Below are 15,568 nucleotides of genomic sequence, written 5' to 3'. Positions count from 1 at the left end.
ATGGTCAACTGCCATGCATATTTACTAAGCTACTAAAACTTTTCCGATAGCAATGGGATTATTAACCATAAAACTCAGAAAACCCAAACAGTAACATTTGACAAAAAACAAAGATCATTAGTCATGACAGTTGTTACTGTGCAAAGTACTTCAACCAAAACGAACTAAAAAAGGGCAACTTTTAAATTAAAAATAAAAAAAACTTTTTCCCCTCAATTATAGGCCCAAGGGAAATATATTTACAATTTAAAACTTTTATAGTTTTCTTTTTCAAATGAAACATAAGCAAAACCATTCATCAAAAAAACGAGATTAAGGAGTCAAGTTTCCTGCAAAAAAAACAAAGCTCAAAGGAGAGGGAAAAATCATCTTTTCACATTTGTCTTACATTTGCAGTATTTAATATGAGAGTAGCCCCACCCTTCCATTAATTGAAGTGCAGAGCAGTGAACCGGCAAATGCAGGCAAATGATCTCCAAAAATAGAATTTCACAAGAGATATTGTTGGCCATTTAACTATACAAAATGAGTAAAATGTAATCCCTGTCTATATTTAATAATTATTTGTGCTAATTTATAACAGTCCAGTGGCCCATAGAAAACTTTCTGATGTACAGAACATGTAACCTCTAATTTGATATTTGTCTATGACTAGAATTCCTTTTGAATTACAAATGGTCACAAAGCTGGCAATTTCTTATCTCAACAATCTTTTTTATGACCTGAAGTTGCAAATATTTCAAACTGTATAGACTAATGACAAACATTGATATGTGTAACTGCAGCTTGTTGTGATAAATGCTTCAAGGTTTCCAACTGGAGATGGTTATGACAATCAGATCGATTTTCCACTACGTAAAAAACCATAGTGAGTTTATTATTAGTGTGCTTATTCATAACTTATGAATCATTTGAGCCCCTACCTCCTAGACTGAAGCTTATATGATTCAGCTATGATTTTTTTTTTTTAAGAAAAGAAATTCCAGGTGCTTGAACAACAAAAAAATATAAATTACACAGGCCTGAGGTTGACAAACTCTTGACTACCAGCTACTGTGAATTACAAACTTAGCCTCCTCAACCAGCGAATGTCAGATTTAAGATGGAGGCAATGTAGTTTACAACAGCTGGAGCAATTACATTTCACATCACTGTATAGTTCTGCTATCTTTTATTGTGCCAGCTTCATCCTAAATTGTGTGTTATTGCCGGAACAGTTCCGCTGAGTGGTTATAAAGCTAGGTTAACCACCCTGTGTGCACTGAAATATAAATAAAACTGTTCTTTGTTTTATCCAGTACATGACGCCATATTTTGCTGATTTTGGTGCTTCCTTGTAACACTGTATTGCTTCAATGCTAAAAAAGCCATATTTCTACCTTTCTACCTTTACTGCAAAATGATTATACTTTGTATAATTATGTTTGAATCACTTAGTGCATTTTATAATTGCGTTTGAGCTGTCACCCAATGACATATCAGGGAAGTATTTAGCGTTGAACCCTCTTGTGTAGAATGCAGCAGGGTTTCATTCAGATAATGTGCTCATCCACGGTTTATATCTATTCATGCACAAGTCAAGCACCTTCATTCTTTTCAAAGGATTATTCATCTCTCGCTGAAGGGAGGCAGCTCTGCCAGCAAGGAATGTCTGGAAGGCAGTGGCTAGCAGACCTTCATATTTTTCTAATAACAGCTTATCCTCAGGTGGGTAAATGCGCCTGGGAAAAGAAAAGAAAAATAGCAAACACAAAGAATTCCGACAATGTCAATATTTGTTAAAAATAGTCTCACTGTCACAAACAGATAATTTCATAGTTTTATAAAATGGTAAATCTGTCTCTCCATCAGCTGAAGGGATACAAAAAATACCCTTTAATGTTTACTATTTAAATCTTAAATCCTAGAGCCCTAGAGTATATTAACCTTATTAACATAATGACGAAAGAGCAATTCTGTACGGATTAAAATCCCCCAAGTAGCTTTATGGATAGCTATCATATGCCGCACTGCACAAATATTCCTACTCTTCCTAGCTTGAATAAATCCCACATGGTTCACCACAAATTGCAGGCTTTCGCTAAATACAACAGTACGTACAACAAAAGTAAAATTATGCAGGTATTATATGATATGAATATTTCTACCACAGATATTTATTAATGTAAAAGTTTATATAATATTTCATGCTTCCCTCTTTGTCCTACAAAATATGCCCTGCCCAATAAATGACAGGACATCTACGACAGCAGATTTCTGTTACACTAACAAGCAAGTAAGTATGCTGGCACTGCATTTATAATTTCCTGAACCTATTACTTCTTAAATAAATATAAGTGGGGGAAAATGCAATTGAAATTTTTCCTAAAAGTGTTCTATCAACAATAACGTAATATTTTATATGACAAAAAATGAGTTTTCATTATGACTAGCTGTTTGGATTTGCTATGCCCGTACTTTAGACTCAGCATAGTCCTATAGTCAGATTAGGTGGTACCATAGGTGTTTCTGAAGAATTACAGAAGCTGTGACGATGAAATGGTATCAGCAGTGGATCATATGTAAGTACATTTTTAATATAACATGACCAGGTTTAAATTGAATAAAAAGAAGAATCCTCTCAATAAATTAATAGAAGGCCTATATAACGCAAGGGAATTATTCAGCATTAAGAGAGAAAGGTGCTTAAAATGTGATCACTTTCTTTAAATGGAGCTATATAATGGGGTCAATCTACAAAGATCAATATTTTAAAAATACAGGTTATTCCAGATTTAACAATCTTTTCCAGCTCAAAAAGACTTTCCAAATCATTATTACTCTGCTTGCAATCTAAATCAGGAATTAACATTCTGACAAACTGATATATACATCTGCTTAATAAATGTATTAGTTCCTTCATATACTTTCCTGACTGCCTGGGGAATTTTCCTGACAGTGATTTTTGTGGATGTTAAAAACTATGAAAAAAATTGAACTGCTGCTCTATATTGTTTTCAGCTTAATAATAAATAAATACATTTTCGGTTTTAATATTAGATAGATAGATAGAAAGATAGATAGATATAACCTGCTTACATTTCAAAGGTGCAGCACAAAAAAGACATATATAAACACAGAATAGATAATCACTCTCCTTTAAAAGTATTATAATTAATTTAATTACATATTAATTTACTTTAAAAAAGATTGGCAACCTTCTCTGCATTCATTTATGTGTATCTTACCTTATAATGAAGCTTTCACTTTAATAGTGTGTAAGAAACAAAGTTTGCTTGTGTGTAAGAAAGCCTGTGAGGTATGGCAAGCAAAACTAATTGCACTTACAAATCTAAATGAAGAAATACAATGGTAAGATGGTTTGCAATATGCTATTACTGAACATTGTGTAGTCAGTGAATAGTTAGTGCAGGCCTAATGACGTAAATAAACATAGCCTGTGGCACTCTATTATCCATCCTTTAGAATAAAGATGGGAAGCAAGTTGTTTGCTTCTAGGTGGTTAATTGGAAATGGTTTCGTCTGGAAAGCACAATCATGTTTTATCTACTGTTACGCCTTCAACGACGATCTGCTCCTGTCTGGCAGGTCAGGCTGTGTAATCGCTAACCTGTTAGTTCCCTGCCTGAATTAATATCAGATACGCTAAAATAAAATCTATTACCATCAGTGCACTTCATTTAGCGACATGGGTTACTTCTAAACCATGCAACTTCATGCGTTCCCACAAGATTGCTGGTGCAATGCAGCGACTGAATGTCTTTTTACTGTACAGCTCCATTTAGTATACAAAGAATGGAACAAGGGGGGAAAAAAAACATTTGCAAAACAAATTAAATGCCTTGGCTTCACGGATACATATAAATCAGGCCCGCTGGAATCAAATGTCTTGTTTCTATAAACTGGAGATATTTCTTCTGAATTTATAGCATATATTATGAGTATTGAATAAGTACATTTAATACACATATAATCATGCCAGAGCAATGAACTCAAATATACTCTGATCTGTGCCAAAGAAGTGTGTGTGAGAAAAAACAATATGATTTCTCATCAGGGTAAGATGAAAAAAAAAAAGTCTCAAACACATTTTGAATAAGATAAACATAGAAATTGTCGTAAGTGCTAACTGTGAAGGACATCCTCTTTTCAGAAAGATTCCCTGTACAGCCAGGCAAGAACCCCAATGACTAGACTAATCACTTGCTTATTTCTTCCAGTAACGCAGAGTTTCCAAGAAGAACACTTGGATTCAATTACGGTTTCCTGATTTTGATTCCCGGCCAGCCAAGGTTTCGAGCATTTCACATGGAGCCTTCGGCCCCCACACCCGATTTCCAGCCAAGTATTTCTGTAGTGAAGCTTGTTTTCTTTTTGTTTCCGATCAAATTTAATTATCTTTTTCCCTTTATTGTTACTGTAGCTATTATTTTTAATTATATTCAGCACACTTAACTGTTCCTTTTCAGGTCATGCTTAACCCCTTATGGTCTAATGCTGTGATATCAGTTCCAATATTCTATCCAGTTAACTCTTTGGTTGCACTAACTTAGCAGAGGAGAAGTATGTGACTGTACGGGCTAGTAGTTCCTTGTTCAAATATGTTTTCAGCACAGCTTCAAAACTGCAGACATTTTATGATGATGTGAAAAAGTATCTAGTGAAAAGGGTACCAGGGATTCCACTCCTTCTTTGTCACACCTTTTTTGTGAATTCATTTTTTGCACCAAACAGACTAAAACATTTTTTTCAAAGGAATATTTTTTTTAAACAGATGAAGTTTTGATCATAGTATCTTGCCTCTGTTATTTTAGAATTGTCGAGTCTCCCAACTGAAAGCTGCAAGTTCCTGTATTCCCTGATGGATATCATATGCTGCGGGTGTTGGAAGTCACAGAGAAACAACAGCTCGGAGGAGAGGGGAGGGGTTAAAACTGCATATCCCAATGCCTTCAGAAACAAAATGATGCAGAACCTTTTTTCTTTTTAATTCTAGACCCTCTAGCTGTTTAGCGCTACAACTTCTAGCATCCACCCAATGGGAATCTTTTTTAATGATCAGTTAGAAATTAAGAAAATAAATGGAGACAGTTAGGAGTAAATTTATCATGTGAGATTAGAGTTTACCACAGAAAAACTCACCCACGTTCTATTCATTCCTATGGGATTTTCAGAAGTGTATATATCAAGGGGGGAAATCTATAACTCACAATTTGATAAACACACTTCTAAAAATCCCACAGAAATGGAACATGGGTAAGTTTTTATATATAAAGCTCTAAACTCACATTTTGATAAATCTGCCCCTAAATGTCACAGGATGTCCATGTAGGTTTTATTTTTGTATTCAAACAACACTAAATAGTTTACACTAAACTGAAGAAATAAGGCATGGGGTGGATATGGAATGTATAACCCATTATCCAGAATGCTCCAAAACAGAGCAAAGCACTAAACAGTTCTTCATTTGTGTTTTTTCCTTCATAATAATATAATAGAATATTGCACTTGATGATAACTAAGTTAACATAAATCTTTGCTGATGTCAAAACAATCCTATTGCGTATATTTATTGTTTCTGGTAATTTTAAGGCATGGTGGCATCTTTTTAAGAAAGGCCAATAAAAACACAATGAGGAGGTTGGTGCTGAAGGTGGATGCTGTGGTTAATTGGGAAGTGGGTTTACAATTGGGAGGAATAGGGGACAGCTGGGGCTTACCTTATGCCTTGGGCACCCTTAACTTTTGACCTGGCACTGGCTACTTTACATGGCTTGTATCATACCCAGGACCTATCAGCTATTTAACAAAAATCTTACTGATAGGGTTAGCAGCTCACAGCCACTGGTGTACTGGAAGTTGTTAATGAGAAATACAAAATTATAATAGCATTTACCCTTAATTATATGAGGTAAATCTAAAAAAAATATATGTGTTGATTCCAAAGTTAGGTGTGGAATGGTTACACTAGAATTAATAAGGCTTGAAGGACCAAGTGCAAAGAGCTAAAATGCACACCAACAATATTAACACACATACTTTTAACTTGAACTGAGCACTAATGTGCCCCTTCAGTCGGAGATGACAGGCAAATTGCACAATAGAGGGTGCACAGATGCCAGGGTTCCTACACACCCATCTGGCTTGCATCTACTGAATCACACACTAATACTATTACTGACACTATGGGGCACATTCATCAAAGTATGAGTTCAAATCCCGAAATGGAAAAAATTCAGATTAGATATGATAATTTCTGATGATCGCAAATATCACAAAATGCTTACAAAAAATCGGAATAGCCACAATAATATCGTGTTGGCGATCGTAAACGGCGGGAAAACCTTTCTGACTTTGATCCTTCTGTGCTTGATTTTGGAAGCCTCTTATAGGACTCAATGGCACTCTGCAGCTCCAACTTGGCCCAAGGAAAGTCATGATACCGAAGCTTGAATGAATCCAAAACTTTCGTACTTGGCACGACAATAAGATTTTTTGTTGCAAAGTACGAAAAAGTCACGCAAATGTACGAAAAAGTCCCACACAGTATGAAAAAGTCGCAGAAAATATGCACAGTACGAGTGCAATGCTAGAACTTGTGCCAACTGTGCCACACTATATTTAGAGGGGCTTACAATCATGCTGGAACATAGCAACTTGTGTTCATTTTTTGAACTCTGCACATTGTTTTCGTACAGCAGCAGCCTTAATGTTTTGTTTAAAATCAACATTAAGGGTCTTTGCATGAAACTTTTGGAACTATTTAAGAACATTGCAGGCAACGTCAGCACACATATGCTGCTTCATCTTTAATCGCCACATTCATCAACAAAAGCTGAGATGCAATTTTTATAGATATGAAGTGCTTGCCAGATTTTACATACTTCTTCATGCTTTTGCACAAAACCTCTGCCAATCCACGTTGAACTTAATTCTCCCCACTACAAAGAGTTTCCATCCTGGATTTGGACCGACAAGTAGTATACTTAGAAGCAAAGCCTTTTTTGGACTCCATAAGCACAACTTTGATATGTACGGATCATTCCGCAATGTTAATTAATTATTTTGTGCATTAATAAAGCAAGTCTGTAGCTCATTTAAGGCACTTTCTAAGCCATGCCACCAGACAGGAGCATATTTAAAATATGTACACAAATAACCTTGTGACTAAGCACTGTCTGAAACAAAGCTCTGATGAATGATGTGTGAAACTGCAAGAACGTCCAAAAACCACTAAATGCAACACCGAGCCCATGCAGTTTGTATTATAAAAAGAAAACATTTTTGTTAACGTTTTTAAAGGTTACGATTTTTAGAATGAGCACTTACCTGTAATTTCCTAAGTGTCTGTTTTCATACTCTTCCCTAGAGATTTGTTTTCGTACTTGCGCAAGCCTTTCTTTCTATTGATCAGAACATGAATTAACAATCATTTTAAAAAGCTGTTTTGAAAGGTATGAATGGTTTTAATAGAAAAAGAGTCCCTGCCCCACAGCATTGGTGATCATATTCAATTTATAGTAAGGTGCCTGCTCTTGTAAATAGAACCTGCCCCATTCTGTAGGAAAGAACACTGGGAACTGGCTTCTTTAAGACTGCATTTTTTTCCTGTCACTTGGCCCTACTACTGTGAAAAATAATAATACACAAAATAATTATGTGCAGCACAAACCAGGCTTTATGTCATAATGCACATACATAAGGAAAAAACAGCATATTAAGGGGAAACCGCAAAAAGAAAAAAGCTGGAAATTTACATTCTATGTGCAACCATGAAGGGGCTTTTCATATGGGAATGTGATATGAGAGGGTATGGTCAAACTGAAGACAAAAGTGTCTTATACAAGACTAAAGCTGGCTATACACAGGCATATCATAAAGTCTCCAAACAAGCAGATCTCATCCCGATATGGCCAGCCTCGTACTACCCTAAGGCTAATAAACAGATCATAAAGAGGGGCCTACACAGGCCTGTTACATAAAGACCATATCAATGCACAGATGGCTTTCTTATCCAATAGCATTTTCAAACCTGAACAATTGCCCAATAATGTAGTCCTCAAAAATAGCAGACAGAAAAACATTATATAAATTCCATTAACAATCAATGACAAAGTAAAAAATTCTTACAAGCTCTTCTTTCCTTCTCTCCAGTGTATGGCGTTGTTTCTCCCAGTCAGAAGATGCTGGCGACAGCCTCTTCATGGAGCCCTGACCATAAAGTCTTTTCTGGGCTTCAGCCTTCTGTTTGGCCAAATTTTTCTTTTTATCACTTGCTCTGCAAATAACACATTATTTCTTCTTAAAAGCAGCTTGAAACAGTGGTGCTGCCACAAAATAAAGTCAACATTTTTTTCCAAAGAGAAATAAACTTCCAATAATGACCCCATTTCTACAATAAAAATAAAAGTAATAGTTCTAGTAATAGTGAGGATTATCACATTTACTGTGGACCAAGCTAAAAATGACATAGCTAAATATTGTTTTATAATAATTTTTTATTTTTACCATGACATACTAGGGGTCGTTTACAAAGCCCCTGGACACAAGTGCAAGAGCATTAAGGGGTGTGAGAGTAATATGTGCAACTTACCCCCAACTTACCTCACCCTCATTCCACTGAATTGCGGGGGGTTGAAAATACATTGCAAGCCTCTTAATTTAAATGCAAAGTAAAACCATATGCAAGTTTTGGATTTTACTAGTACTAGTATTACTGGCTTATTTATCAATTTTTGAGTTTGTGAATTCAAGAGAGTTATTCTAATTCAAATAAACTCGCACTTCGAATGCTTGCTTATTTATTAATAAGGAAAATTTGTCTGAATAAAAAAAAATTTTTTACAAATTTGAAAAAAAAACCTAAAAAATGTGAAAATCCTGATTTGAAAATATAGCTTAAATTTACAACTAGGACAACTCCCATTGCCTTCTACATAAACTCACAAGCTTCTAGATGCCAACGTTTTGCATTCACATTTTTGGGTTTTCAACCGTTTGAGTTTTAGCACTAAAAACTTGAACCACGAAACTTGATAGATCACCCCCTTAGAATTGTGGTTTACTTTTTACACTTTGGTACAATGTTTAAAACACTTTTCATATCTGAGGAAATCTACTGTTCCCCATCATCATGCGGCAGCTCCTTCTAACGGTAATAAACACAATTATGCTAATAAATAAGATTTTATTTGAAGAACAAATGTTTTGCTAAACATTTATATAAAAATACAGGAAACGTAAGCTATTCTTATAAACAGGGTATGTATTTTCACTTCAAAATGCCCACTTGTTTTCTCCCTAACTTTACTGACACTAATGAATAGTTGTGTGAGTACAACAGCAGCACAATATACTCCCACTGTGACCAGGCAAGAGAAGTCACATATTCTAAGGGCAGAGGTTGAGCATTCTCTCTTTTAGAAAACGACAAGGGGCCAGTAACAGCTAATGTTACTGAAAGCGGAATGAAGATGGAACAGTAAACTAAAGCTGGCACTGAGCAAACACCAGGGGGGGTAGAATAACATCGTACAAGAGTGGAGTGTCTGTAAACTTCCAATATACAATTTTGCTTCAAATATAGATGATAAGAATGAAACAGCAACATGCAATGAGTTGTATCCCATTTTTTTTAATATATAAAATCAAACCATTTTTGTATTACCTGCCCTTTCATAACTTAATATTATTTCTAACTATTATGGGAGTAAGTTCATTAATTTGATTCTGTGCTCAATGTGCACAGCCTTCAATTGTATTTCTTAATGCACACTATAGTTATTGTTATAGTAGTTCGCTTGACAGAGAGATCACATTAAATGCAGTCTCAAAAGCCATCAGCAAAAGGCAGAGCATAATAGGAAATACCAAAGGTATACTGTAAGCATTTTAAGGGCTGGTAATAGTGACAAACTGGAAATGAAGAATCACTTGGCATATTCCTACCAGTTAAAAGATTGCGGTCATCCAGCTATTCTTCTGGCTGCTTGTATACAACAGGCAGAAAAGACATTCTATGGAAATGTAACATCCAATAATGTTTTATGGTTGTGACTTAAGTTCTGTCTTCTGCCATTTTACATTGTGTGTGATATTGGAAAAGAAACCATATCTCCCTGTGGTTCCCTGTAGGAAACATCTCCATTGTTCTTCTCTGGTTAGATAATTACACAATTGTTTTTTTATTTCCTGCAACTTACTGGCAGAATTTCACCCCAGAGGAAGTTTGATTGTAAAGTGCTATGGATCTGAAAGACGCTATAGAAATACAAGATGTTATTTTATTGCTAAACCATATTAGTTCCAATTGGAGCATGGTTTCACTAATGCCGATGTTTTGGCAGCAGGATTCAGATACAATGCGTCTAGGTTTAGGGTTTTAAGGAGGTAGGATATTATAAATGTAGTGCTGTAAGTTAAAAAAAAAGAAACACAAACAGATAGAAATCTGGGAAGTTGTATTCTGCACACAGCCTATTTGTGATAACATTTTTCATAGCCCACAGATTTTTTTCAGGTGTAAGCATCCCTAAACTCAAAGCATTTCTGATATAAATATTACCCTCATTTTGGATCAGAAAAAAATCATATTTTCAGACAGCAATTTAAAAGAAAAAAACGTTTAGCATATTTGCTGTACTTGTTATCAAGAGTCATGTTTAGAGAAAAGAGTAACAAGCCAGTTATTAACATTATTATTAACATTTATTTATAAAGCGCCAACATATTCCGCAGCGCTGTACAATAAGTGGGTTACATACAATGGACATACAGAATAACATATAAAGCAATCAATAACCGATACAAGAGGTGAAGAGAGCCTTGCCCAAAAGAGCTTACAAGAAGAAACACAAGGTGTGGGAATGGGCATGACCAGAGTTGTGAGAGGTGTGGCACAGGCTTTTAGCAGCACACTGAGGTTAGGTTAAACTAGATTAAGTTAAGCTTCTCTAAATAAATGCGTTTTTAGAGATCTCTTGAAGGCAGTGAGATTGGGAGAAAGTCTAACAGTTTTTGGAAGCAAATTCCAAAGAAGGGGGGCAGCCATTGCAAAGTCTTGAATGCGAGTGTGTGAGGAGGGAATGAGAGAGGAGTTGAGGAGCAGGTCAGTAGAGGAGCATAACAAGCAGGTTGGATGGTACCTAGATATAAGTTCAGAGATGTAGGGTGGGGCAGAGTTATAAACTGCTTTGAATGTGAGAGTCATTAGTTTGAATTTTATCCTGGATGGTAGGGGAAGCCAGTGCAGGGATTGGCAGAGTGGCATGGCAGGGGAGGAGCAGTTGGAGAGGTGTATGAGCCTGGCAGCAGTATTCATTATGGATGGGAGAGGGGACAGTCTTTGGAGGGGAAGGCCAATTAATAGGGAGTTACAGTAGTCCAGGCGAGATATTATAAGAGAGTGAATAAGAATTTTGGCAGCATCTTGGGTGATAAATGATCGTATTTTGGAAATATTTCTTAGGTGAAAGTGACATGATAAGTGACTGGATATGAGGAGTGAAGGACAGGGCATAATCAAAGATAACCCCAAGGCACCGGGCCTGTTATTCTTTTATAATATTTCAATCTGCAGTATAATGAAAAGGTATATGAAGTAAAAATTAATTAATGTAAAGTTGCTTATTGCTCTTCTGGACATTTTAGCAGTTTTATTTGTAGCTATTCAAACATACTAGCCATATTATCCTGCTAAATTGGTCTTTTGGTTCAGCAGCTCTCATTTACAGTATACTATTAAAAGGTGTCTCCAATAAGATGTAGCTCTGCATTTTGTTCTGCATTTTACTAGAACTAGATTCAAAACAGAATTGCCACAGTAACCTCTAGGCAAAATGCATGTCATTGCAGAACAGTGACAGGCTATAGATGCTCTTTGAATCTTACTTTGAATTTTACTCTATAAAGGGGTAAGAATAAGTAGCCAAATAGCAGTTTAGAGGAATTACAAATGTAATTATTTTCTGTATCCTGATATCCCCTTGTGTTAGGCACAAAGATAAAGGAAATCGATTACAAGCTGAAGAAGACCTTTACCTGATGTTGAGAAGCTTCAAAGCATTTAGCAAAACACCCTTTTTAACATCGTGGTCAATTTTCTGGTCTGTTCCAAAGCTTGGAGCTCGATTGATCTAAATGAAATCAAAGAGATTGTTAAGAATTTAGGATTCTGCTCTCCTAACAGAAAAAGTCCTATATCATCAAGCTGAAATAGCATATCATTGTTACAACTGGGTTTCATGATGCTTAAGGAGGTCACTAAAGAGCTCTGCATTTTTAATTTACTGTAAGGTCTTTAAGGAGACAAAAAACATTGGAGAGGACGAGTTCTAACTATATTTATAAGATATACTGTATATCTACATATATATATATATATACCTCAAAGAACACTGTCACCGCACTCATTCATAGTGTGAATCCCAGTGCTCTGCAACTTCAGGACGCCGTCACATCCCTCCACAATAAATAGATTTGAAAAAGATGCGGCACACGGATTAAAATAAATAACAGCAGAGCGTATATAAATTACAAAAAAAGGAACAAATACATAATCCCTGTTTAATCCTACAGGGGAAAGCGATTGTAATTTATTAATCCACCACACCTCCCTTTGTCTCAGCCTTAACTCTCTATCACCCCCTCTTTTTAAAGGAGGTATAGACTCCAGTACCATAAACCTAAGCTGTTCGGATGTGTGGCCCTTCTCACAAAAATGTTTAGAAACCGGTAGTGTAGTATTTCCTAAGTTAATAGCCGCGATGGGATCTAACGTCGCTCCGTCATATGCCAATGCCTTCATGGCTAGGTTAGAAGATCAGTACATATATCATGATGTGGACTTTGCTGAACACTGTTTGGCTTGGTGGAGGTACATCGATGATGTCTTTGTACTTTGGCGGGGTGACATTGGCTCCCTGAAACGGTTCCACAATAGACTGAATGTTATACATCTTTCTATCACTTTGTCACTTTCTCATGATCTCCAACAAGGTGCAATTATGGGGGCATTTTACCTGTGTAACGAAATATGTAGTTTACATGTCGACCTGTCCGCGTGGCCTCATCTATGTAGGTGAGACCACACAGATGGTAGAATCACGTATTTCACAACATCGGTCGGCTATTAACTTAGGAAATACTACACTACCGGTTTCTAAACATTTTTGTGAAAAGGGCCACACATCTGAACAGCTTAGGTTCATGGTACTGGAGTCTATTCCTCCTTTAAAAATAGGGGGTGATAGAGATCTTAGGCTGAGACAAAGGGAGGTGTGGTGGATTAATAAATTACAATCGCTTTCCCCTGTAGGATTGAACAGGCATTATGATTTGTTCCTTTTTTTGTCATTTATATACGCTCTGCTGTTATTTATTGATAATCCCTTGTGATGGGTAATGCATTATTCATGATTTAAGGATGATTGCTATGGTAACATTTATTCTATGATGTCATTTCCTGTGTATCCCTTTAAATGTGATTCACTAAGTGAATCACAATATTACAGGCTTGATAAAGGGCATGTGTTTTGTCTGAAACGTTGCATATGTGAAATGAGTCTTTGCAGCATTCATTCTATATTTGGCACTTAATGTACTGGTTCAGCTGCAGGACTGTATTAAATATGTAACAGGGTACCTAAAAGCTGGATTGTATACCCTGATGCTGAATTTGCAGATCAAATAAACCTGAAACCTACAATAAATAGTATTTGACTTTCTACCCTAACCAACACCTTTAGACACTTAGTAGGATACAAAACTTGGGTTAACTTGCTAAATAAATTGCCCATTCATTATTCTGTCACTATTTTATTGTTCCCATAGTTGCAAAATTGAGCCTCACATGTTGTGTAAGCTTTGTAAATACCATGATTCTCTTGAATTTGAAGACACTGCTTATTAGCTTTCATTAATCATCTTCAATAAGATCAAATCTTTTCGTTACTACAAAAATGGAGAAAATATAGATTCAGAAACTACTACTTTCACAAAAAGGTTGCAGTTTAGCTCTCTGTAAACAAAATTTATGTGCATTCACCTGTCACTGACTTCATTAAGTCAGAATCAGACCCTAAGGGGGTTATGTAATAAAAAACCCTATGGCTTACTGCATGTAGACAAACTTAGTTCCTATTATTACATATGGGGGTAAGAAGTCTATGAAAGCAATCTACTGCAAGGTATTTTAGTTCATATAGAGGATGGAGTGGGCTGATTTCACCGATGTCTGGAGCCTTTGCAGAAATACAGGTTTCCAAAGAGACTTTTTTCTTTAGTTTTATAAATTGCTTTATTTTCAGACCTAAAGCAGAATCTTAACTTCCCTCACTAAGGAATCTGAGTGTGGGTTGCTACCTCTCATTTATATAATGCACATGCTACATGCCTATACAATAGGTCAATTAATGCATGCTGCAGACTGCACTGATTTACAACAGCGCATCATGTTATAAGGGTCTAGTTTTGAAGGTGAAAATGACAACCCAAGACTGACAGAAAACGCATCCAAGATAATTATAAACACACTTTCAAACAGAACCTGAGATTAGTACAGAAAATCACTACAGGATCACATAGAGTGAATGGATCAAAGCAAATGCCATTGGAATAGATAGCAGCGAGAGGATTTGACTAGTCACTAGCCATAACTGATGAAAAAAAAAACATAAGGCCTTAGACAGTTAGGAAAAAAGAATTTGACTTAGGCAAGCAACATTTGTTTTTGTTCTATGGTTCAGTTCTGCAGAACTGCAGTAGGAGCTAGAGCACAAAGGCTTTATTTAACATTGTTGGGAGTAAAGGTATGTATATTAATTTATTGAGCTCACTATTATGGCCCTACATCATTGCAGAATTCTACTTCTTTGATAGTATAGAATATAGGTAATGCTTATTAGGAATGCAGAATGGCTTTAAAACCAAGTACATATAATCCCTATACTAAATGCCTAATAGCAATTCATGTAGATACATAATACATACCTATAGATAATCTAGTGCAGTCTTAAACACTTACCAAAGATTAATGGCCAAGTAGAGTATTTGTGTTTTTTTTGGTCAGCATATGGGGCATTTGGATTGCCATTGTAATCAACCTAAAAACAGTGGCAATAAAAATGCCCCATCCACCTGTCACTAATTCCCTCAGTAATCTTTGGAAAATGCACTGACTAAAGCCCAAACCTGCACTGAGTAATGGTACAGCAACCAAGGGTCTTCCTTTAAGTGCTATGTTTCCCAATGATGTCTTGAGATACATATTTCACCCCAGGTTCTATCAAACATGCCCCTTTTCATACTGAGGGAGAACCAGAGAGAGAGCTTAAAGGGGTAGTATGCTTCCTAGTTCAACATGAGTTCAATGAATAGGGCTTGTACTGAACATACGTTTTGCCACCAAAAATCTATGTTTCTTTTATTTTTTAAGCTAAACCTGGTATCATGTTGTGTGAGGCAGGCACCCTGACACTGCTAAGAGGTCACACAGTTTGATAAGAAGGCAAACCCTTGCTGGGTGCCAAAGCCCTTTTGGGCTGAAGAACGACAAGGACAAACTGAACGA

The 15,568-nt window shown here is 36.1% G+C and overlaps 1 protein-coding gene across 2 annotated transcripts in view; it reads right to left on the bottom strand.

Annotated features, from left to right (window-relative positions):
* The window catches only part of ttll7 (tubulin tyrosine ligase like 7), a 132,946-nt gene that overhangs the window by 58,335 nt on the left and 59,043 nt on the right, over positions 1 to 15,568 (bottom strand). For both annotated transcript variants that reach the window (XM_031899718.1, NM_001142660.1), the window contains 4 exon segments: positions 12,040 to 12,134; positions 8,131 to 8,278; positions 7,330 to 7,403; positions 1,586 to 1,721 (listed from right to left, as the gene is read on the bottom strand). In XM_031899718.1, the coding sequence (XP_031755578.1) occupies positions 1,586 to 1,721; positions 7,330 to 7,403; positions 8,131 to 8,278; positions 12,040 to 12,134 (453 nt within the window).

The sequence above is a fragment of the Xenopus tropicalis genome, chromosome 4 (genome assembly GCF_000004195.4).
Source record: "Xenopus tropicalis strain Nigerian chromosome 4, UCB_Xtro_10.0, whole genome shotgun sequence".
In the NCBI taxonomy this organism is placed as follows: domain Eukaryota; kingdom Metazoa; phylum Chordata; class Amphibia; order Anura; family Pipidae; genus Xenopus; species Xenopus tropicalis.
This window is presented reverse-complemented; position numbering and strand designations above follow the sequence as displayed.